The 25,611-nt window shown below is 43.4% G+C and overlaps 2 protein-coding genes across 5 annotated transcripts in view; both read right to left on the reverse strand.

The window, feature by feature from the left end:
- Positions 1-6,912: 6,912 nt before the first annotated feature.
- LOC108406177 (guanine nucleotide-binding protein G(s) subunit alpha) lies at positions 6,913-25,258 on the reverse strand. Of its 4 annotated transcripts, none has more exons than XM_037006359.2 (13): positions 25,037-25,258; positions 21,360-21,432; positions 18,200-18,244; positions 14,140-14,197; positions 13,933-14,052; positions 11,919-12,016; positions 8,969-9,023; positions 8,763-8,836; positions 8,592-8,650; positions 8,354-8,474; positions 8,082-8,212; positions 7,705-7,772; positions 6,913-7,430 (listed from the first exon to the last, which is right to left on the reverse strand). In XM_037006359.2, the coding sequence occupies exons 1-13, from the start codon at positions 25,173-25,175 to the stop codon at positions 7,284-7,286; spliced, it is 1,188 nt and encodes a 395-aa protein (XP_036862254.1). In that variant the 5' UTR covers positions 25,176-25,258; the 3' UTR covers positions 6,913-7,283. The 4 variants fall into 4 exon arrangements, with proteins under 4 accessions (XP_036862254.1, XP_036862255.1, XP_036862257.1 ...); XM_037006360.2 differs by having other exon boundaries at positions 14,140-14,194; positions 25,037-25,256; XM_037006362.2 differs by lacking the exon at positions 18,200-18,244 and having other exon boundaries at positions 14,140-14,194; positions 25,037-25,257.
- Positions 18,200-25,611, reverse strand: part of LOC108406179 (neuroendocrine secretory protein 55-like) — a 57,432-nt gene continuing 50,020 nt past the window's right edge. The window contains exons 2-3 of the mRNA XM_073236404.1: positions 21,360-21,432; positions 18,200-18,244 (exon numbers count right to left, since the gene is read on the reverse strand). The gene's annotated coding sequence lies outside the window, so the exon portion shown is untranslated. The remainder of the gene's footprint in view (positions 18,245-21,359; positions 21,433-25,611) is intronic.

A 25,611-nucleotide genomic window follows, 5' to 3' on the forward strand; every position in this document is an offset into this window, starting at 1 on the left:
AATTAGTTGTAACAGCTTTTTGTTGTTGAGTCTTTAGAGTTGTGTACATATATAATCATGTCATCTGCAAACAGATCATTTAGATGAATTTTTTTTTCTTATCTAATGACTCTGGCTACAACTTACACTGCTATGTTGAACTGAAGTGGCAAGAATGAGCATCCTGCCTTGTACCAAATCTTAAAGGAAAGGTTTTCTATTATCCTCCCTTGATTATGGTGCTCACTGTGGGATTTTCATACATGGCTTTTATTGCGTTGAGGTAATTTCCTTCTATACTTTTAGTTGAATTTTTATTATGAATGTGTATAGAACTTTGTCAAAAGTTTCTCTATATCAATTAAAATGGTCGTGTGATTTTTACCCTTCATTCTTTTAATATGGTGCATTATGTTGATTGATTTGCATATGTGGAACAATCCTTTCATCCCAGAGTTAATTCCCACTGGATCATGGTGTAAGATCCTTTTAATTTGCAATTGAATTCAGTTTGTTAGTATTTACTGAGGATTTTTGCATCTATGTTCACCAAAGATATTGAACTGTTTTTTGGTTTTCGTTTTGTTTTTTTCTTGTGGTATCTTTATTTGACTTTGGTGTCAGGGTGGTATCTTTATTTGGCCTTATAAAATGCGTCTGGAAGTACTAGCTATTCTTCTATTATTCTGGATGAGTTTAAGAAAGATTGGTATTAATTCTTCTTTGAATGTTTGGTAGAATTCACCTATGAAGTCATCTAGTTCTGTGCTTTTCCTTTTTGGGAGGGTTCTGATTACTAATTCAGTCTCCTTATTTGTTACTGGTCTGTTTAGGCTTTCTCTTTCTTGATTCAGTTTTGATAGGTTGCATGTTTATAAGAATTTATTCTTAGTTATTCAATTTGTTGGCATGTAATTGTTCATAATAATCTACAGTTTTTCTGAGGCATCTGTTGTAATGTCTCTCATTTCTGATTTTAAAATTTGAGTCTTCTCTCTTTTTTTCTTATTCTAGTAAGCGTTTGTTGATTTTGTTTATCTTTAAAAAAAAACCAACTCCTGGTGTGTTTTTTCCTATTGTTATTTTATTCTGTATTTGATTTGTTTCTGCTCTAATCTTTATTACTTCCTTCCTTGTGCTAGCTTTAGCCTTGGTTTGTTCTTTTTCTAGTTCCTTAAGGTGTAACGTTTAGATTGTTTACTTGCAGTCTTTCCTCTTTTCTAATGTAGATGTTTATCACTATAAACTCACCTCTTTGTACTGCTTTTTCTACATCCCATAAGTTTTCATATATTGTATTTTCATTTTTATTTGTCTTAAGATACTTTTACAATTCCCTTTTGTTTCTCTTTGACCCAACAGTTATTCAAGAATGCCCTGTTTAGTTTCCACCTATTTGTGAATTTTCTCATTTTCTTACTGCTTTGATTTCTAGTTTCATTCCATTTTGGATCGGAAAGTCACTTGGATTGATTTGATCTTCTTAAATTTGTTAAGACTTGGTTTTAACAAACTGTGTTTAACAAAGATAAGTGTGATTTATCCTGGAAAGTGTTTCACGGGTGCTTGATAACAATGTGCATTCTTCTGTTGAGTAGCAAGTTCTGCGGATCTCTGTTAGGTCCATTTGGGCCATAGTGTTGTTCAAGCCAGCTGTTTATTGATTTTCTGTCTGGATATTTAATCCATTATTGAAAGGCTATTGATTTTTCATGTTGATTGTATAATCTGTTTACTAAATTCTCATTTTTTAGTAATTTTCTGTGATTTTGGGGGAGAAATTATGATATTTAATTATATCATTTGCAATAAAGTATAGTTTACTCCTCTCCAATTCTCAGGCCTCTAATTTTTCTGGCTTATGTGTCCAATACAGTGATAATCAGTATGGTAATATGAGATATCCTTGTCTTTTTTGTTTCTTATTCGTGATACTAATGGACAACCTTTTAGAAGTTCCTCATTAAGTAAAATGTTCATTTTTGGAGAAAAAAATATTTTATATATATACATATATATGCACTATACTGCATATATTTTATATAGATGTATGTTATATATATATATATCTATATAGTCATATATTAAGAAACCATCCATTAATTACTCCTTTATTGGGTTTCTAAAAATATAAATGGGTATTTGGAAAAAATTACTATTTTGCTAATATTCAACTAACCTTGAATTCAGACTAAATCTTACCTAGGCATGATGTATTAGTCTTAAAATTTAATATTGGATTCTGTTTGCTTATATTTCAAGAATTTCACATTGCTATTCACAAGTGGTCTCTAATTTTACCTTTAGATATAATGATCTTTATATTAAATATAATGATCTTTAGCAGGTTTTAGAATCAATGTTATTCATATTTTACAAAAATAATTTTGACGTTTTCCTGTGCTTATACTATAGACTAATTTAAGTAATATTGGAATTATTTGACCTAAAAAGGTTCAGTAGAATTCCCTGTAAAACCACGTGGGCGGGGGTGTCTCATGATTTTTTCCCTTTTCCTCCTTAAAATATTTTCTAATTATAATAAACGTACTGAAAACTGCAAAATCATGGGTGTACAGTTCAAAGACTTCTCTCGAATGCAGTGTATTTGTTTAAGGAGCATTTAGGTCAAGAAACAGACACAAGCACCCATAAGCTTCCCTCACATTCCCATCCCACCACCAGCTTCCTGCTCCCACAGAAGCTTGGGACCATTTGTCGTGAGGCTCTCTGACTAGGCTCTGTAGTTTGTCCTTCTGGTAGCTAGTGTGCCTAGACTATTCTGTCTCCACTGGGGTCAGTTTTGATAAACAATGTTTTCCTGGGCAATTATTTCATCTAGGCTTGCAAATGGATTTACACAGAATTATGCAAATTAGTCTCTTATGATTTGAAAGTTTTTTACCTGTTACCTTCCCTATTCCTTAAAAGCTACAAGGCACTGAATGTATCTTTCTGGATGTTCCATCAAGGTCCATGCAACAGAAAATTACAAATCCTCTGTGTGTGTGTGTGTGTAATGGTGTTATTGAACAGACACTTTTGTCTATTTAGCTGTCTGCCTAGTAGTGGTTTATCTAGCTGTCTAACTATTGATCTTGCTATCTAGGCACCTCATGTATTTCTCACGGTGGAGAGAAGAGCAGCTACAAAGCATTTGAATTCATGATAAAGGAGAAAGTTGGCTGGGCTCTCCGTTTTCTCTCCTTTCCGCCTTGGGCTACACTGTGATACCATCCTGCAACCATGGAGGAGAAGCCAAGGGAACTGCGGAGGGCCTAGCCCTGCCTTGATGAGCTGATAAAATAACCCCAGGAATCACCTGTCTCCAGACTCTTCGTAAGTGAGATATAAACCTCATTTGTTTGTGCCACTCTAAGGGTGCTGTTGTATGCAGCTGAACACAGTCCTAACTGATACAAAGAATAAGATAGGCAAAACCAGAAAAGTTTAGTTGTTCATAGTATATGAATACTTAAACACGGGACGGTTATCATAGGGGCACCAAATCCCCCAACTCTCAAATAGGAACCTGTACAGCAGTTAACCTTATCGCAATGGCCTTTTGAGTGGCACCATTGTTAAAAGCATGATTTGCATAATTATTCACAGTGGTTTAGGTATGATTTTGCCTTTTTCATTTTTGTACAATGGGATACAGATTGGGTACATCTTGCCCAGATGATAGGGTTATCTCCTCATAGGGTTTTAAAAAGATTAAATGAGATAATCCATATAAAGGGCTTAGGACAGTACACATCACATGGTAAAATACTCCATGGTATTACATTATAAATATTAATTATAATGTAATAGTATTAATCAAAAATAGTGATGTTAGCTACTTGTACTTAGATGGTTAGCTCCTTATCATCATTTGCATTCCCATAAGTCACCTTCTCTAAGAGATACCCTCCCAGTCTATTCTAAAGTGGATTCCCTCCCATTCTGTTTATTAACTCAGAGACCTTGTCAATGTCTTTATTCCCAGTAGCTGACATAGATCCCATACTCTTTATACATTTGTCAAATAAAAAGATGGTCAAAAATGTCTAAGAAACTATTATGATGAAAGAATGCCCTTTGACACAGAAGAGCTTTACAGAAGACATTTCTTGTGGTATAGTTTTGCACAAATTTAAATAAAAGTGAAGGAAGATAAAAATTCTTCCCAATTCTAGATAGACCCTCTTTATACTAGGCCTCATTGGGGCAGAGGCTTAATGGTTTATTATTATTTTTTTCAATCTCTCAAAGGTCAAATAATATTTATTTATAATATTTGGCCTATAAACCTTTATAAAGTGTGGCACAAATTGCTACCTTTAGAAAATACATTGTTTTGCATTTGAATAGAGATGTAAAATTCAGCTAAAAAAATTTAAAGCTGATGGCATCTCGTAGTCAAAGATTTAGACGAAATTCTTCATAATTTTTTGGCTTCCTAAAGATCCTAGAATTTAGATTTTAAAGTAGGCCTCTAAAAGTTAGGTTTGGTATCAGGTCAGAGGGAAAATGGAAACAAAAATGTTTTAAATAGAAGGGATGAGTCCTAAGGAAGAGAAGGGGTCTTAAACACACCTGAATGACTGGAGGTGGCTCCGCCGCAAACCCCTGAACTGGCAGGAAGCAGGTGTATGTCCAGCACCTGTGTCCGAGGGAATGTGAACCCCCAGCCCAACTCTGTCACCTACCCACCCACTCCATCATGAGCTGGGGCACCTGGTGGACGTCCCCCTGGGGTCCCAGGTCATGGCCTCCTGACAACTGGCACCCTGGAAGGAACGCCAGGAGACCTCTTCCTTTTTCTGTACCTTCCCAAAGGACAGGATCATGTCATAGTCAAGCAGAGGCTTGACTCCAAATTTAAAGCCCGTTTTTGTTCACTGGTCACATCTCTTGGAGCCAGTTACCTTGACCTCTGTAGGTCTCCCTTCACCTTGGTAAAATGGTATTAACAGCCAAACCTTTGTTGCTGGGCCATGGTTGGCACACAGTAGGTGCTGAATAACTCTGATTTTTATTACCCTCCTTTTAGAAGTTATCACAAAGGCTCTACCAGGTTTGACCAGCAAGGGGGAGGCTCTGGAGTGATATTTTCTTTGTATAACTGCTCTATGGCCTGGAAATTTGTTTTCTAAGTTTGGATATGTGGCTAGTGATGTGGCAATCTTATGTGGCAGAGAAGGTTCCAGAATGTCTACATAGGAGGGGTGTACAGCCAGCCATCTTTAAGAGGGGCTAAGGGACCTATGCTGAGCCATTGTTTTCTGTTGGTCCAGCCTTTGCTTGGATGGGCGTCGGTACGGCGGACGGGCCTCGTGATTTCCCTTGATAGCTGGTACTGGGTTTGAGCTAGTTGTCTTTATTTGGGGAACTTTGGGGGCTTATGGAATCTGTGGGCTGGTCTTCTGGCTGTATGTGCATAATCAGCATTTATGTAGATTGTTAATTTGGGGGCACTTTTGCTAGTTGTTTTGTAACTAAATCTGCATGGCATGCACACATTTTCATGTGGACTGAACATCACACAGGAAGCTCTGGGAAGCTTCATAGGGGGGGCCATCTGCTTTTTCTGCCATCCTTGGGCCTATTTTGCTCACCTCTGCTAAACTATGCTTGAAGAATAATTTGGCTGGGACTAATTTAATTTGGAAAATAGAACAGGAAGTGGATTTTTGGTCTGAATTACAGAATCAACTTCATGTCCTTTTTGGCTGGTATCAGAGGGCACATGGTCGGTGCTGGGGGAAAAGCTGGCCTCTTCCTCTCCTGTGCAGGAAGCCACACCAGGGGTGCCACCCAGCTTCAGGTGTGAGCCTGGGGGTGAAGGACTAGAGAGCCCATGGACCTGAGGCCAAGCCACAACACACCACAGCCTCGTGGAGTTTGGTGTGGGGCCCATGAGTGCTGGAGGCCACTGCCCACCCCCCCCCCACCCCCACCAGTGGTGGTAAGTTTATTTGTACGTTTTCCCCAATGATATTTGAATCTTTTTTTAAATTGCATGTTCATGTACTTTGCCCATTTTTGTGATGGATTAATTCTGAAGAGCTCTTTATTAGGGATATAAGCCTTTTGTTAAATTTTTATCCAGTCCCCCCACCTGTGCATATTTTCATTTGATTTTAATTTTTTAAAAATTCCCTTCTTCTCCCACCTCCTGCCCTTCTGGCTTTTGGATCTTAGGTCATCCTTTGAGAGGTCTTCATAAATCATGATTTTAATTGTAAAAATAGCCATTTTTAAAAGTACTTTTTATGTTTAACCATGAGATCTACTTGGAACTCATTTGTGTACAGAATGAAGTAGGGGTTCAGCTTTAAGTTTCCCTAAAATGGCTATCTGGTTGTTTCAGCACAGTTTTTAGTTTTGATAGCTCTTGTTCCCTTGTGCCCTGAGGTATTAACTAAAGTGTAAGATATTTAAAGTGTACATTGTGCTGATATACATGCACATGGATACACACCTCAGCTTTTGAATAACCCTACTTCCCCTCACGTTGAAACACTATATTCCTGGATGTCCCCCACATCGCTGAGCCCATTTCTTAAAGCCGGACAGAGATTCTAAAATCCTAACTATTCTGGGGGGCCTCTAGGTAATCAGGCGAACTGTGTGATGACTTAAAAGGGTGCAGATGGTAGAGTCTCTGGATAGGGAAGCAACGGAGGAAGTGTAGGGGCTGCTTTGAAGGTGCCTGACTTTTCTAGAGGTCATGGATTTAGGACAGGAGTGGACTTTTCATATGGTCTACGATTGTTTTAGAAACCCAAAGATTAGATCAACAACATCAGATAGTGGCCAGATTTTACACCCACTGATAACCACAGGACCTTGTCACCTAAATGTAGGGCTTCCCAGCTCTTAATGCAAGTCAAAGCCATGGACAGGTATCTGCTCGATGCCGCAAGTAATTCACAGGAGTCATACTTTGCTCACATTTAATTTTTATTTTGATTTTTTTAATGCTGCACAAGACAATATTTATCTCACTTTTTTCATTTATTTCTTGTATTTCTTTATTTCTTTTTGCTGCTGTTATTTTTTTACTGAAAGATAGAGGGAACTCTTGTGGCCTTTTTATTTTTCTCTTCTTTTTCTGTAGGCCGCCTTAAGCTTTCTAAATTTGGAATATTTAAGCAAGCTGTAGGCAAAAGGGGTTTCGCAAAATCACTTTGGGGGGGAAAGGAAAGGTTGCTTTGTTAACCATGCCCTATGGTGGGTGATTAACCGCGTGTACAATCACGTTTCACTTTTAATTAATTGTGCTTAAGGCTTAATTAAATTTGGGCGCTCCCTTCTTAGAGCAGCTCGTACTGACGGAGGTGCATGCGTTGGATGATGTCACGGCAGTCGTTGAACACACGGCGGATGTTCTCGGTGTCCACAGCGCAGGTGAAGTGAGGGTAGCAGTAGTGACGTCCATCCCCACTAGCAGTGCTGATTCTCTGTGGCACAAACATAAGGGAACACACATGCTCAGTGCCACCCGTCCTGAATCCTCCCCTCCCCTCTCACCAACAGGGACATCTACCAAAGACTGTTGACCAGCTATTAGCTTTTTGTTAAAACCAAACCAAGTAAAGGGGCACAAACCTAAAATTCACACTGGCTGTCAGGGAAATAAAACCAAAGAACTGGATCCCTTAACCCCCAGAATTAGAATGAAGTGAACGTACACCCCTAAGATTAGGGAGATAAGTAAAAAAGGTCTGTACTCACCAGAAACTCATCGCGGATGAAGTACTTGGCCCGGGTCACGCGTGGGTCCTCTCCGGGCTCGGGAGTGGCTACAAAGAAGATAAATATTTTGTAACTTAAGGTAATTAAAAGGTCAGAGCAGAGCATCATTGCAGCCCCTGCCTGGATTTCCTGGATTTCTCCATATGCAGATGGAGTAGAAATAAGTTTTTCTTGCTTTTCCCCCTGCAAGTCCTGTATAGTTTTGGTGGTGGAAGGGGGGGAGACTTCCATGCCTGGAGGCTGTTCATAAAGATCCAGCTAAATGAACAACCGCCAAGAACGCAAACTTTTAACATGTGCATGACTGTGTAGGACCAATGAGCTGAGTGGGTGCCCTCCAACCAGACCCTACGTACCATCCTCAGGAGTAGTGTAGCGAGCAAATTCTGGAAAGTAGTCCTCAATTTTCGATTTTCCAGCAAGGACTTTCTCAGCGAGCAGGTCTTGCTTGTTGAGGAACAGAATCACAGAGATGGTGCGCAGCCATCTAACAGACAGAAGCGGGTTAAACACGAGGAGGAGAAAGCCTTGTTTATGATTCTTTTCTAGAACAGTGCAAATACAGGGCTCAAGGTCAGGAACGGGGCTCCTGGGGGGCAGTCAGGGGAACAGGGGGCCCCTGACAGACCTGTTGTTCCAGATGCTCTTGAAGAGGTTCAGAGCCTCCTGCAGGCGGTTGGTCTGGTTGTCCTCCCGAATGACCATGTTGTAGCTGCTGCTGGCCACCACGAAGATGATGGCAGTCACGTCTTCAGCACGAGAAAGCAAAAGCGAGTCACATTAGCAGTGAGTACGGTTCTTCAGATCACTACAGTAACATCAGTAACATGTCCCTGAAGTGCACCGAGGCCCCCCAGCTTCCATACCGTTGAAGCACTGGATCCATTTGCGGCGTTCATCGCGCTGGCCACCCACGTCAAACATGCTGCGGGACAGAAAGGATGTCTGCTCGCACCAGGGGGCGCACACGGGCCCCCTGCGCCCCCGCATCCAGACACCACTGCCTCTGCTCTTTAGAAAGGGGGCCATTCACTTACTGGAAGTTGACTTTGTCCACCTGGAACTTGGTTTCAAAGATCCCAGAAGTCAGGACACGGCAGCGGAGCAGATCCTAAAACAAAACCAGGGTCAGTGGGTCTCCCCCAAACCAATCGGAACATTAATAATCACCAATGGGGGGCAAAAATGTTGCCTAGCACAGAAAGAGGGGCTCCCAGTCCTTGCTGTGAGAACTTTTGCCTACCTGGTCGCTGGGCACATAGTCAGCCTGCTTGATGACATCAATCTTGTCCAGGAAGCTGGGAGGAAAAAGATAGGCACACGGGGTGTTCAGAGTTATTGCTGATCACCTGAGACTCCTGAGATTTTAGAAGGCTGATTCTGTGCATACCAACCAGCAGGCTCCAAAAACAGGCCTCTCAGATTCTACACCATTTGATAGTGAGAGAGTAAATAATTTAAAAATTTCAAATTGCTTGGCTTTAATGAAAGTGGCAAGTAGTTTAAAATTGTACACTTCCATGTCATTCCACTTTTAAAAAAAATGTAAAATGTCACTCCTAAAGGATTTTCCCCCCAAGGGACTAATGAACTGAGACTGAGTTACTCAGAATGGGTATTCCTTCCGTCTACTTTTTAAGAATCTCACTTATGAAAGAGAACAAGAGGCTGACACAAAGGGGCCCTTTTTGCCCTAACCACACTGAGTCGGAAACAAACACCAAGTTCCCTTCTGGTCCGTTTGGTCCGTGTAATAGGACACTCCCGATATTAGACTTTGAATTTTGAGAAAACCCTACGGTCACCCAGGTCCTGGGTCCTTTATATGGCAGGGACATAGCACAGAGAGGGGCTCAGGGTCCTAGAGATTGTCCTCAATGATAAAAAGCTTCACACGGAGAAGCAGGCGCTCCACCTCCTTCTCCACGGCCATAACTTTTCCCAAAGCAGAAAGTCTCTTGCTTATGGTTGCTCTGCACCATTAGGAAAAAGAACTTCTGAAAGATAGGCCAAATTAATACAGAAAATGAACGTTAAAACCATGGTGGTGCGGTGGGGTGGGGGTGGGGGCAGTTGTAACTGTTGTGAATTGGGCTGATCAGAAGAGAAAATCACAAAGGGGAAAAGCCTACTTCAAGAAATTCTGTAAGTTTTGTTCCCCTTTCCTTTTTACGAGTTTAGAGTTAGTCTGGCTTAGAGGATATACGAACTTGCCCAATCAGTCTTACATTACAGCACCAGTCCAGAAATAGCTCCCCAGCCGCCCTGGCCTCCAGCAGGTTGCCATGGCAACAGAACCACAGTTCTATAAATAGATCATCACCAAATCTTGTGAGAGAGACATCTGGAGTGGGGCCAGCCAAACCCCAGCTTGACAAATAAAAATAGGCTGCTTAAGGAATGGGCAAGGTACCAGTATCCCGACTTTAACATAAAGGCAGTTAAACCAGAAACAGACTGGCCGGAGCAAATGCGGGGCTGTTTTAATCATCCGACTCAGGAAGACATTTTAAAAGTTTTAAGCTATGTTGTTCTTTTTCTCTGAGTTTCCTTAGAACTTCCTGTAAACTGTGCAAATGTTGCCGTTTTCAGATAAAGTGGCAGGAGTAACTTAATGTTCTAAAAACAACTTTTAAATGGTGTGAGATTTAAGGAAAAAAAAAAAAGAAAGACTTGGCTAAACTAGTATTAATGAAGTTGTTACACCCTCCCCCGCTTCCAGGGCGCTCAAAATCACCCGGCTAAGCCCTCCTGGTCCCGTACCTGTACTTCTGGCTCGGATCCCAAATACAGAACGCAAACAATTCCAGGATTTCCATTTGTTTTGAGTTACTATAATTAGCACTTCCAGCTTTTAGTTCAAACTTTTGAGAAAATCAGGGACTTTGTTGAAGTCGGGGTAGGGGCACGGGGTCACGGGGACTGGCCAGGATGGACTGTTTTTCTGTTCCTTGAGAAAATATACAAATGTGCTTGTATATTAAACTGTGACATAACTACATATGTGAGAATTGGAAATAATCAAATATGTACTTCCTATGGGAAAGCAGGGCTGGGGAAAGGTGCACTGATAGACTTCACAGACCCTCACACAAGCTTATGTGATTTACAGGTAACAGGACTGCAGGGAACTCGCTTTTTGTTTGCTGTTTGATGGCTGTTACTTCTTCCTCCCTCCTATTTATTCAACTGGTTTTCACAACAAATTCCTTAGGCTTGGGGCTCCTGCACAGCACTCTGTTAACTTTACGTGAGCCAGTCTGGTACCCTGGTCCGGAATATGTAATACTTTCTATAGTAAAATACTTTCTGAGTTTCACATACTTACATAAAAGGCTGAAACATCACAAATATCTCCTCTCCCCCACACCCTAGTCATGGAAGATCCTCCCACTTCAGAATATTATAACTGAGACCCATTAGTGCATTCGTACAACACGGGCGAACACAGGGTATCTTTAAAATTTTTACGGCTCTGACCACTGTATCTTTGCTGTACACGTATAAGAGGAGAGCAGCCATGAACTCTCTGAAAGCAGCTTTCCAGACATGTCACCATGTGAGCCCTGGAGGAGAGCCTATGGAGGGGTAAGGCGAGGACCCCATGGGGGAAGCATCCTGCAGTTCAGGACCAGTTTAAGTGCGTAAATAAGGCTGGGGAGCCGAATCCAACACCAATCCACCTCTTGATGGACTTTATCTAGTGACGCTGGGCTTTAGGGCCGTCACTCACCTGACCAGAAACACCAAAGCAATCGTTAGCTACCAGGCAGGAGGTATATTTTTGTTCTTACTGTACTTTCTGTTTTCAGATTACAGCGATAACAATATAATATTTTTATATTATCCAAAGTGTAAGGGCTACCCTATTTCCCTAAATGCTTGGTGGTCAATCCAGTTAATTTTTCCAAGCTAATTAATTACAAACATCACTTTATTGTAAACGATTACTGTTTTGCTCTAACATGCATTAACTGTTTATATAAAATAACGTCACTGCACTAAAAAGGGCAGTTAAGGGCTTAATAAAACAAATGAATCAGACTAGAGCTTTCTGGCTACAGGTGGGGTAACTGGTTGGTTTTAATGAACAAAACTCATTTGCAAATAACTTTAAAAGGGAGACTTGAGGCTTCTGATATCTTCTCCATCTGTGCCTATTTCGTGTGCTGGTGTAAGAGGGAGGTACTTACTACTGAGCGCAGTCGATCAGCTGGTATTCATTGGAGCGCTCATAGCAGGCGCGCACACCTTCGTCCTCCCACAGAGCCTTGGCGTGCTCGTAGAATTCCTGAAAGTGAACACGAGAATGTCTAAAGACGTGAGCGTGCACCAAGACGAGGACACTGTCATTGTAAGTGAGACCATAGTTCACTGCACGACCCACACTTGCTGTGATTCCCGATTGAGAGCAAATTAAGGAATTAGCACCCATAAAGACCTTTCAGTAAACGTGTTAAACGTATTCCAAAGTTGAATTAACTCGTGCTGCTCTTACTGTGAATTACTGGTCTTGGGTGGTTTTCCTCCTGTATTTCTTTTTTGGGGGGTGGGGGTGCTCTGCAGAGGTAAACTCCTGAGTCATTTTGTTTCTTCACACAATTGCTTATCTGGTTAGAATATATGTTAATATGCATTAGGAAAATATGCTAATAAGTGATTCAGTGTTGTGAAAACAAGAAATTCCATTTGTAAGAAGTGCTGTTTAAGAATTTCACCCAAAAATATTCTTAGTTGGGAACTGCTGGCAAATCTGGCCTTGCCCGTGGCTGTCCTGTGGGGAGGGGTCATCGTCGGAAGAAACAAAGGCACAAATAACCTCGGAGTTGTTTCAGACTGCAGGTTATGGTTTACATTTCATTTGAGCATAAAAACACTTTTTTAATTGTATGGGGGGAGTCTTCCCTTACAAGGAAAGAAAAGGCTCTCTCCACTGCCAATTCAGCAGAAGGATCAAAAAGTCTGTAGGAACATAAAGTCCAGCTGTCAGGTGGACTGATAAAAGGTTACTGCTCTGGTGCATTTTTAATAGGCTGTCAGGTTTTCTTCTCCTGTTAGAAATACAGAATCACATCTCACGAAAAAGCCTGTGTATTGCATTATGGATATTGTGTTTACTGTTTCATGAATCTTTTTTCTTTTCAAAACAAATGTTATGTAGAAAAATTGACCTAGCCATACTTATTAATACTGTTTCCCCACTAGGGTAAGTTTGCAGCCAAACCCACTTAAAATACACAAACACAAATTCCCACGAAAGCCTGACAAAAGGCAACAATAACTCATTGTTTTAACTGTAGACAGTCTTTTCCTTCTGGGCCTTATAAACTCACAGATCTTCCCATCTTGTTTCCCGTTACCCTCCTCTCAACTATTCTTCCCTCACAAAAGGGTCAAACTGTATACACCTGTGCATGGGCAGGTCTGTTACCTAAAAATAGTTCTTTATGGAGCAGACAGCTTCGTAAACAGTGTCATGCACACCAAGCAGGGTGCATGGAAGAAAATTCTTTGCATTATAATTTAGTGGAAAGTCTTTTCTTTCTTTCTTTTTTTTAATTAATAATGGGAAAAGATTTCATTTGCCCCAAGGCAAGGGGCTGATTTTCGAAAAAACTAATAAAAGATAAGTGGCAAATTATTTAAAATGAGAATGTCTTTCGCTTATAAAACTCAGAGCTGGCACTTCATCCCCTGCATCCCTTGATATCTCAGGTACTTTCATTTAACTGGACAATTAGCATTTGTCTGCCATATTTAACATACAGTGCTGTCTGTCACGAGATGTGTATGAGGGAATTAAGGCTGCCACAACTCGACTTTTTCCCTCATAAAAATTTACAATCTAATAAAGTGAGAATTGTAGTATCGAAGTGTGATGTTTACTTGCGGGGATGGATGAGCCAAGATTTACAAAGGTGACAGAATTTTGCTCATCTACCTTGAGCAAAGCTCTACCTATTGTCAGCTCTTATTTTTTTAAACATTAAAGATGCTTATGGAGTTATCTTTTTCCTCAGAATCACTATCACTAAAATGTGTTTTGCCAGAAGGGTGGCTTCCACTCAGGTATGTGTGCCCGTGTGCGGAAATCACGCCCGTTCCTGGATGTGAAGGTGGCGGGTGGGCAGAGCCCGGCCCACCGCTCACCCCGGTCTGCTGTGCAGGGGAGGGACCGAGGCTACTCGAGGCAAAGGCGTAGCTTACAGGAGGGAAGTCGAAGTCGGGCACGTTCATCACGCTCAGAATGTAGTCCACTCTGAACTGGTTCTCAGGGTTGGCCAGCTCCACGGGGGGCACCAGGTTGCTCATGGCGGCCACAATGGTCTGAAAATGAGTCAGCAAAGAGGTCAGGGGCACAGGGCTGTCTGAAAGGGAGGCTAGAAGAATGACAGAAGGGACCCAAGCACATACTTCGATGGCCTCCTTCAGGTTGTTTTTGATGTCCTGCACTTTGGTGGCCTTCTCACTACAGTGGGATTGAAAAGAAAAAAGAAATCATATTGCATCATGCTGACTAACATTGTCACTTTACTTAAGACAGTCCCTGGGAAAGCATAGTATTCTGTTCTTGAAAGAGTTGCGGGTTCAGATCTGTGCAGATTGTAGGTTTGTGAGTAAAGGTGGTTTCAAATTATAACCTCCCAAATGTGACTCGAGGTCAGGCCCAATCGGGGCAGACCAGCAAACTGGCATCGAGATAATGGTCAAGGCTACTGTACCAAAGTCAGACCTGGGTCATTTATTATTTCAGATGTGTTTCCATTGTCCTGAAGCTCCCAGTGCACACCCTCACCTCCTAAAATGTCCCTCCTGGCCCTCACCAGCATCCCTGTGTCTGTGTGTTGTCAGGAGGGGGTGGGGGGAACGGTGGTCCATGTGAGATTGGGAAGGAGTTTAACTGGTTTGATTTAGGGTTTCCTTGGCCACTAGATTAGGATATGCAGGTGTTAATTACAAATTTAAGGGCTTTGTAGCTCTACCTGTTCCCTTATTTAAATAGTGTCACTGTAGCCAGCAGCACCTTAACAGCTGAATGCTGACACACACTAATCCCTCAACATGAAGAGCCGTAAGGTAGGATTCTGCCTCCAGAAGTCTTTATGGTTTGGGACTTACATGTTCAGGGTTACATGGCAGAGGTTAGAGGTTCAGGTGCTTTATAACGGTCTGAACGCAGACACACAGAATGGTCTGTGGAGAATAATCTATATTCAGAGTTGCTGGGACAAGTACAAGTCACATCCTTTGGTTTCTGGGCTCCTGATGGGATGTTTGCACCTGATCATATCAAAGTGCTGTGTCTTTTTGAAACTGTCCTTCATTAGAGGCATAGCCATGGAAGGCTCAGAGTTTGTGTTTTTAGGGGGTAAGGATGGACCTCTTGCTCCAGGTATAAATCCTGCCACATCTACTGCCCCCACCGGGCCTCTGTTTTTGAGTAGGGCAATGGGACCAGCATGCGTGACCCACCTACTGTGCACTAGGTCCTGGGACGTGACAGCACTGCACACGGAATGAAGGTGCTACTCTCACAGAGGGGGAAACTGAGGCTGAGAGGGACAACATGCCACAGGTGGAAAGGACTGAGCTCATCTTTTTCTTGTTCTGTGTAATTATTTAAAAATCTCTTGAGATTCTCAATTTTTGAAGCATTCACTTGGTTGATTCACCAGGAGTCATGGGGTGGAGATAGAAGGTGAACACATGATCCCTCAGGAGCAGACATGACAGGTCAGTGCAGGGGACACACAAAGCAGGGTTACCAAGGTGGTTAGAGGGGTGGGGTGGCGAGCAGACCTGGGTGGGGCACGGGCTTGGCGGCCAACAGCCCCATCCCCCAGAGAACCCAGTCTCTTCCTTTTCAAATAATTATAATAGCTACTATTTCCTGAGCATTTTATTCTTTCAAAATAAATATAGGCAGATCTGAGGGGTGGGCCCTCGTTTTCTGAATGACCTTCTTTCATGCTTTTCCAGGGCCAGCCCCTTTCTGTCACACCAGCCTTGGGGACACTGCTCCTTTAGTATCAAATAATGAACTGCTTTAGAGGTGCTGTTATCACTAATTGAGGGCAAACATTTGGTGGGGGGAATGACAGGTGGTACCCAGATCCCCCTCATGGCCATTTAAAAACAAAAGGGGCTGCGAGCCAGCAATTTAGGAGGGTGAAGGGCGTACTGAACACCAGTAGACAATTGGTGCCCCAACCTAGGGTCTGGCGCTGGCCCCCCGGACTCTTAATGCAACCGCCCTATATTTAAAGGGACTGCGAGTCCTAAGCCTGCTGTGGGAATTTCCTGCTTTGCACGTGCAGAACTGCTCATTTCTGGAATTGGGACCCACAGCCAGACTTGAGTGGAATAGTCTAAGCTCAGTTATTTAGGTGTGAAAACTTAAAAGGACGCGTGTTTGCTCCTGATGTTCGCTCGTGAATTCAATTTTACCCAAAACCCACAAGACGCATCTGTTCCCATTCATTAAAAACAGGCTCCATGCGCATTTAACCTCTGACTTTAAGGCTCCACCACAGTTAAAATTAGGTGCGTCCGGGTATTAAATACGCAACTGTATGTACAACAAGAGAAAAGTATTTCCAGAAACAAGGTTCTTTCACTCGGTTTGATATTTTGGTCTAAGTAGTAGTAGTGTAATTGGAAAACTTCCAGTCTTAAATACAGATATTTTGAGAACGTGTTCAGATTCATCTACGTATGTGAATAGGTGTGGGAGTATATCAAGTTTAAAACAGCTAAAATAGAAATCTAAAACCTAAATCGGGTGTGGAATACTAAAACAGAAAATTCTTCCATTGAAGCAATTACTCTGTAGATGGAGATATTATACTGGGGGCTGGCAGGGTTATTGTATTTACTGTCACTTAATGAATTGCAGATTGTAAAATTTAGAGAGAAGTCCTAATATGTCTCTAAACTGCTAAACAAAGCCAAAATATAGATCAATAGCTAGAATTCGGATAGACTGAACACACTGGAGCTGGGCTGGAAGTACTTTAGGACAGAGTGGCCCCCTCCCCGTTCAGCCCTACATCTCATCTTTGTGCTTTTGTGGGAAAAGACAGACAAAAGACAGAAGACAGACGCAAGATACAGGGATCGCTGAGACATGCAGAGAATTTTTATTTATCACGTATGTTAATACTTATATATTTACTTGTAGAACAGTCACAGAAGTGCAGGCAAGGTGTTAGGAGGGCTCAAGGGTTTAGCACAGCATCTAGCACACAGTAGGTCGTTCAATAAGGACTTGTCATATTTCTTAAATGCCAACTTTTGGTACAGTAAGCTGCCACTTTACGAAGATGCCTGTTTTGGTTCAGTACACTACATTTTTGCCAGTTAGGGATTTCACTTTTGGGGTGTTTTTTTTTGTTTTGTTTTTTAGTTTTTTTTTTTTTCCAGTTATCTTTATAGGTTAGGTGGCAGGGCCCCATTCCCCTCCCCCCACAACAGAATAGTATTCTTATTAGAAGTTTCTAAGACGGGTTAATTCCAGCATGCAAGGTGTGATAGGACATGGCCGGGAAGATGAGAAACTGTAGCCATCATCTAGGGGTAATACATTCTAAAAAAAACAGATGAACAAACATGTGTCAGTTGCTTTGTCCCGACCCCAATATCCTTTGCCCCGCCCCTCCCCAGCCACAGGCGCTGTTTCTTTGAGATGGCCTGGGCTAGGTCCATCAGCGCTGCATGTTCTCATGAGAAATAGCCGCTCCATGACTGCATGCTGAATGTGCAAGCAGAGCTAGAGCGGGGTGCCTGGCATGCGTGTGTGCGTGTGCAAGCGCGCATGTGATGGGGAGTGGGCATGTAGCAGCAAAGAAAAAAACGGACGATGAACGGGGAAAACGATGGAAGCCAGCAAGCACTTCCTGTTCACTAGCCGATGCAAAGTGCCTTGGATTAATGTGCGATGATTTTCAAAAGACCAGAATCTTTTTGAGATCATTCTTTAACGATAACCTCCCGCAAGGTGCTGCAGCGGTTTTTTTTTTTTTTCCTTCTTCCCCAGAAAGTAAGGACAGTGCAGCACCATGTGTTTGAATATTAGAAAAAATTTTTTTTCAAACAGGTCTGAAATTTTAAAATCACACCGGCCACTGGGTAGATGGAATTTAGGAGATAGTTTTAAAAAACAAGTAGCCAATTCAAATGGAGACTGGGGAAAACAAACCATACAGAAAAACATCGATTCTTGAAACCCTAAACTAATGGTCTCATGCTGAAATCTAACTTTCCCCCAGCTGGACCAAATTAAAGGATGGCCGGGGGGGTGGGGGTGGGGGGAATGTTAAGAAATTGCTTATGTGTCATGTGCAAACATATACCAAGATGGCTGGAGCGCCCCTAAAGGGCTTTTGTTGTCTTCCCAGGTCTCTGCCCTCAGTTTCCCAGTATCATCCTCATGTTTGTTTTTTAACAAAGTTTTTCTGTTTTTGAATGTGCCTACCCATCGCTGTTGCTCCTTGCAGCCTGCGGGTCCTCTTCGCCGCCCCTTTTAAAGAGAGATTGAAAGCTCACCTAATCTGCAAGGCACTTCAATTTCACAAAAACCCACACAGCCTTTCTACATTCCTCAACAAATGGCCGCCATCCTCCCGCTAATTCTTAGGTCGCCTTTCTGGCTAAATTGGAATGTCTACTGAGACTGCAGGCCGTAGAGGGAGAATTCCACACCTCTGCTGCAGTATTAGCTGAGCCTTCTGAGACTTTGATCGGGTACAGGAGGGAGAGATAATTATTTTCTTGTGCCTTCACCAAATGTACACGCATTAGGGAGCTAACGCAGTGATTTATCTCACAATTCCTTTGAGAATACAGCTGTGCGTGAGGCTCCCAATTCTCCCAGATTTCAGCCTTCACCATGTTGTCTATCTGAACACACAAAGGCATAGACATGGGTGATTTCTGCCTGTGATTTCCTAGTGCAATATTAATTTCCTCCTTTTCTGACGTCAGGAAAATTACCTATAAAATGTTATGTATATGTAAGTGTTTCCCATCAGTTGCCACCAATTAAAACTATGTCTGGACTGTGAGATAGCCAAAATAGTAGTAATAATTTAAAAAAACCCAAACCCACTCAAAAAAATGGTTAAGAATTCCTCCTTGAAGGTGGGAAGGACAGGATAGCTAAGCCTTCTAGGTGGTTTTGTAATTGATTAGCTTATTAGCTCAACCAGTGTTAATTGCACTTATTTTTTTTCGGGCACTATATGTAAGGAAGAGTTAGCTTTGAGTTAGGAAAATCCGCACTTGACCTCTACATTTCTGAAGGTCACATTAATATTGCACGTTACTATAAAAATGTAATCGGCACGGCAGTCTGCGGATAGTAAGGCAAATTTAATAGCTCAGCGCAGCCCTAACGAAGCGCACGTTTATGGGAGGAGAAAAAGGCCCTACACCACGCCAAACACCCTGTAGTGGATGGATGTCACCATTTCACTGGGAATTTCTAGTGAAGGAAACCTCTTTTGTTGCAATACCGCAGTGAGGAAAAAGGAGGAGGCTCAGCTGGATGAGATAAAAATAAGGTTTCTAGACTCACATGAAGAATTCCCCTGTATGTCACTTTCACAGGCTAAATTTAACATCCTTGGAGATTACCTATGGCTTCCTGTACAAGGCAGGCAAACTGGGAATGTGGCTTCCTCTTTTTAAAAAGAAAATAGAAAACAGAAGTTCTGGTTTTGAATGCCTTGTGTGCATTACAGACTTGCTCACTTAAGGGAGAATGCTTTCTCTAAAAATTAAAATAAATTTAGGGTCACCTGTACATTATAAAACTATATTCATTCAAGGATGTCCTGTCTTCCACTGGACTCAAGCTAAGGTAAACAGGGGCTGCTGCATCTTTTAAAAAATGCTAGCCATGTCCAGTTTTAATCAAAAATATTTATCTAGAGGGTACTGGTCTAATTATTTTTGCTTAACTAGCCCCATGAAGAAGTAACTCCCTGGAAAGTTGCAGGGGAAAAAATTACGCAGGATGTTTTTTTCTTTAAATTACAAATTCACAGCTAAAAAAGTCTGTTTCAGGCTTTCTGTTTGTTGACTGATGGCAATCTCTGGTGGCAGAGCTTTATTTTTATTTGAAGGGTATGGGCCAGGAATTAAGAATTCAGAATTGGCTTGTGACAAATGAAGGTGAGTTATTTAATTAACAGCATATATGTGCATATTAATAACTCATTGAGTCATTCAGAAGATTGGTAAAATAGACCATCCTTCTGAGTTCAGTTAGAACGTAACAGCATCCTAAACCAAAATGGCCACTTGTATGAGTGATGTCATCCTTTCTTACCCGATTATTTGATCTAAGAAATTCTAGAATTTTCCATAAAGAGCTGCTTTCAGAAGGGCAGTTCTTTTACCTCGGAAAGGTGATAGAATTCATGTTTCCCCCGTGCTTAGTGCACGTAATGGGCGACAGTGGCATTTTATTGGTTTGTTTTGGGGGTTTGGGGGGAATAACTGAATTAAACTATGCTGTGGTGATTCAATCCCCCCTTTCGAAACTAAAGGGAATGAATGCTTTTGAGGCACAAATTCTCAACTGAATGCAGGTTTAAGAAAGGGAATGGACTACTGCAAACTAGTGCCTTCAGGAGTTTGTGATCTAGTGAGGTTAACTGCTCTTACACCAGTCTACTGGAGGCTCGGTAAACTTAGCTTTTGTGTTTCACACATTTTGTCACATGAGAATGACGGAGGGGCCTATCGGAGTCAGAGGGAGAAAGCAAACTCCCTTATAGGCGGCACTCCCCCGTTAGCCTCTTCACGACGAGCCCTACCCTGTATTTTCCTTTTACAACCTTGACATCCGCGCACTCTCTCTCAATCTTTATTCTCATTGCGGTATCGGTATCTTCATTGTCCTGAGCCAAGATGCCGGGAAGGTCTTTTCAAAGGCAGAAACATCCCTTGATCTGGCCGGAAGTACCTAACTTCCAGTCTTTCCATCACTTAAATTTCCCTTTTCATTTACTTAGGCAAGACTAATGAGTTTTAAAAAAGGAAACAAAGATTTGCCCGTGATGTTAATTCCAAATTGAGGGGGTGGGGGGAGAATGAGGTGATAAATTATTAACAAGGGCTGCCTCTTGCAACTTTACATCAGAGTATCATTGAAATATTTCCCTAGTAGTTTAAAACACCCTGCACTGGTGCACTGCGCTGAAATCTGCCTGAGGTGGGGCAGGGATGGGGGGAGAAACCCCTCTCTGCAGAGGTCAGCATCGCTGGGCAAGATGGGGAACTGGGGTGGCACAGCCCCATCAGCCATGTTGGAGACCCACTGAAAGAAAATCTGTGCGCAGCTCTGCGCAGACCCCGAGAGGGGCCGGCCAAGCACTGTTTTCACAGACAAGGGAGACGTTTTACAAGAACATTGGTGCTTCGTTATTATTTATTGCTGCATCAAGACTGAAAGGAGGGAAGGGGGAATCCCTGAAGAGCTAGTCCCAGGATTTTCTAATATGCAGGCTGAAAAAATTAAGTGGAAATTGGCTGCCCAGCCCCCCCCCCCCAAACCTACCTAAACTTCCTAAAAGGTTAGTATAAAATTTGTTCCTCTTACTGTGCCCTAGCACAGATTTGACACTTACTCTCCATTAAACCCATTAACATGCAGGATCCTCATTTGCTTCACAATGGTGCTTTTACCAGATTCTCCAGCACCTAGAAAATGAAAGTAAGTCTCAGGTTATGAAGGAGGCATTTTACACACTTGGGGCGGGGAGAGTACAGCTTGCTCTTTTTTCCATAGAAGCAGCACGCAAAAAACAAACAAAATAATAGGTTTGCAATTTTCCTCGACATTTCGGCGCAGAGAAATATACCCAACTCTGTGTATACCTGCAGTATTTCACCATTAGAATAACAAACAAGAATTAAAGGTTTTTCTGTCTGCAAGTTTTTCTGGGGGAGAGGGGGGTTGTAAAATTTGTTAGGTGGGGATGCAAAGGGGCATAGAAGGAATGACGCAATGTGTCATGGGGGGATTGAACTTAAAACTATGAAGCTTAATTGTTGAAATAGTAATATTTACACGTCAATGTACAGAGCCACATAATTCATTGTTTGTCAGATGTTTCATGGTTAAAATACCCAGGATTTACAAACAATGCCCAGACACCGCAGTCTCCTCCAGATCACGTTCTGACACAGCACTTCCTCCTAAATATTTTCACAATGCAGCTTCTTTTTGTGCAGATTCCCCCACCACCCCCTTGGACTACTTAAAAATCAACCCCTAAATCCACAATATTACATTTTATCCACTTATCCACCCTCCTTTTCTTGTGAACTGTATCTTTCTTAAGATAAATGGTCTCTGGATAGAACCATGGGATGTGGGGGGACGGTAGGGAATATGGAATACCATCAATTTTCTGATATCTCGAAAAGCACATTTTAATATCATAAACAGTGCTTGACAGCAACCCTGTTAACACACAGCAACAACTGGTAGGAGGTATTAAAAAGGACAGGACTTTAATCATCAAGAAAAATATTCCTGGATACCATTGCATTTTCAGATTCCAACCCCTCCTTAACTGGCAGGGTAAGAAGGGACACAAGTCTCCATTTTAAACCACCTTTCATTTGTAAAAATGTTTTATAAAAAAAACATATCCACCAAGCTAGGGGGAAGATTGCTATTTTTCATTTTTCTTTTTTGCAAATGCACACTCTCCAATAACCCTCGCATGAACAATGTTTTGCCCTCCTCCCACACAAACCTGTTTGTTTTCTTTACCCCTTTTTCACTTTAAGTTTTATTAACTGTTTTGTTTTGCTGCCCAGAGAGCAAGCATTCCTCCTCCTGCCTTTTCACAAGGCATAATCAATATCTGTAAAGTTACAATTCGTTTCCACAGAAACATTGATTTCAAAGCAAGCACTCTCTCTTAATGAGCCTATCTCCTATTAAAATATTCAAGGCACTATCACGACATTCCATTGAGAGAACTCATGATATTAATCAGAATCTCCAATATTATTTGGGAAGTCTTAAAATGTGTAACATCCTTCTTTTACAGGCACAGGCAGATCTGTGCCTCAGTTTCCACATGTAAGAAACTAGAAAACTGAGCTGAAAAAATTACTGCAATATCTTTTGTGGTACTGTAATTCACTCAGTTTTGATGTCATTAAGATGGATTAAAAAGAGGATTTTGAGTATTATTATGTTTCCTCTTGGCGGAGGAGGCATTATTTGGTGAGAATCACCATTTAAAAATGCAAACTGTGTGGTGCAGGTTGGGCTGCAAACCTGTGCCAGAGGCTATCAAATACATCATGATAAAATGTAGCCATATAGACTAGTACACCTGGGGAAGATTAGTCCGTGGTGATGCAAGGTGTGTTCAGAGTAACAGTTTCAAATTAAGTGGAGACTGTAATCATTGCTCAAAGGTGTTAGAAATTCAAGGTACCGTTAGCATCACACTTGTGTTAAATTAGTACTCAGCAAGTTAGCATTCTTTGGGAAGATTCTAGGCTTTTCCAGGTTTACAACTTGGCAATCAAATCATGTGCATATTAATAATCACAGAACATAACTCTACCTTCAGAAGTTTTAGAGAAGACTTCACCATACGCCATTTAATTACTGAAATTGCAAATGCATAAACACAAGATACTTATTTTCACTTAATAATTTGCTGCTTTACATGTATCTGTGCCCAGAACAAAGACATGACCCCCACTCAAAAAAAAAAGCAAACCCAAACACCACCACAAAGAAAAAAACCAGCTTTCACATTTTATTCTTCATAATTAAAGCTGTTTTGTTGAAATATGACCATGAACTAGGTCTTAATCCAGCCAATTCACAAATTAACTCAGCCAAATTAATAAGGAAGTGGAAAACTTCCATACTAATTGTTTGTGTAATTCTTCTGGTCATTTCAACAATTTCTTTTATGTTTTTGTTTTTCCCCAAAGCACCTTTAATAAGAAAGGAGGAAAGGCCATCTCCTTAGTTAACAACCCCTCTACCCAACCCGGGTTTTTGTTTTTGTTTCTTTTTTTTGCCAAAGAGGAAAAACCGCAATCAAAAGAAAACCCCAAACCAAACAACCAAATGTCACTTGACAACTAATTAATGTCTTTTCATCTCCTTCCACCTGGAAAAAATCTTCTCCTTAAAGCGCTCCCAACCACCCTCCCCACCTTAAACAGGACAAAACACAAAAAACAAAAAAAAACGCCATTTCCAGACCTAGAAGCCATTTACAAATGTCATTTTCCAGTTCTGATTTGTGAATGTCTTTTTTTTTTTTTTTTCACAAGGCACTCTCAATGTGGCCAACTAACAGGAAAACGTGTGTGTGTTAATGGTTTATGGGGTGGGGGGGGCAGCTGCTACAATTAATTCTCTTCTTTGCTTTTTAAAAAGCCTGCATGTCTGGAAGGGGAAAAAAAGGTCATACTGTAAAAATGACGTGTCATTTGGCTTCGCTGGGCACTCCAGAGTCCTAACTCCATTTTTTCGAGGGAGTGGGGGTCTTATTTTAATTGATTATCCTTTTCCTTCCACCGCCCGGCCCAGCCCGGGACACGTCTCCGCGCACAGCCCGTCCTGCCCCGAACGCACCGAGTCGCGCCCAGCGGCCGCCGAGCTCCCTCCGCCCCGCACCCCCCACTCCGGCGCCACGACTCGCCCGCGCCCCCTCCCCCTCACTGCACCACCTTTACCGCTCCGAGCCCTTCCGAGGGGCTGATGTCACTCGCCCCCCCACTCTCCTCGGCCACTTCCCTCGCCAAAGCCGCCCCTAGGCGAGGCCCCCTCCGCCACCGAGGCGCACCCCCCGCGTCACCCCCTCCTATCCTCGTCTCTCTCTCCCTGTCCCTGTCCCAACAAATCACACACCCCACGGAGGCGGGTCCCCCCCCTCTACCCGCCACCCCATTTCCTGTCCCCGAAACCCTCTTTTTGTCGCAGTCTCCCGAGCCCCGTGGGGCTCCCCCTCCCCCTCCCCAACATGCACCTAAGCCCCTGGCGTCGCGTAGGCCTCGCGGAGAAGGAGAGCGAAGAGAGCGAAGGGAGGGCGAGCGCGCCGGCGAGCGGGCGGCCAGGGGAGGGGGCCCCTCGCCCCATTTTGACCTCCGCCCCGGGGTCCCCCTTCCGGCCTCGCCCCCCAGAGACAGAGCCCGCGAGGCGGGCGGCGGGCTCGGGAGCGCGCGCCCGGGGCGGGGGGCGGGCTCGGCGCGCGCGGCCTGCGGGGCGCCCCGAGGAGCCCCGGGCCGCGGCCGGCGCCCCCCGCCCCACCCTTACCCAGCAGCAGCAGACGGTGCGTGGCCCGGTAGACCTGCTTGTCCTTCTGCAGCTGCTTCTCGATCTTTTTGTTGGCCTCGCGCTGCGCCTTCTCCTCGTTGCGCTGGTCCTCGGTCTTACTGTTGCCGAGGCAGCCCATGGCGGCGGCGGCGGGGCGCGGGGCGCGGCCGGGCTGCGGCGGCGGCGGCGGGCCGGGCGCGGGCGGCCTCACGCGGGCCGGGAGGCCGGGGCAGCGCCGGGCGGGCGGGCCGGGCGCGGGCTCGGCTTCTCGGGGAGGAGCGCGCGGACGGGCGCGGGGAGGGTGGTGTCGCTCGGACCGAGGGCAGCGCGCAGCTGCTCCCCGCCCCTCGCGCCGAGGCCGAGGGGGTGATGGCCGCCGCCGGGCCGAGGCGGAGCAGAGCAGGAGCCGCGGGAGCTGCTGCCGCCGCTGCCGCCGCCGCCGCTCTTATTGCCTCGGCCCGGGCCCCGCCGCCGCCCCGACCCAAAAGCACCGCGGCGGGCGGGGGGAGGAGGAGGCGGCGGCGGCGAGGGGGGCGGGAGGAGGAGGCGGAGGGCTGAGGAGCGGCCGCGGCGGC

The sequence above is a fragment of the Manis javanica genome, chromosome 5 (assembly GCF_040802235.1).
Source record: "Manis javanica isolate MJ-LG chromosome 5, MJ_LKY, whole genome shotgun sequence".
Taxonomy (NCBI): Eukaryota; Metazoa; Chordata; class Mammalia; order Pholidota; family Manidae; genus Manis; species Manis javanica.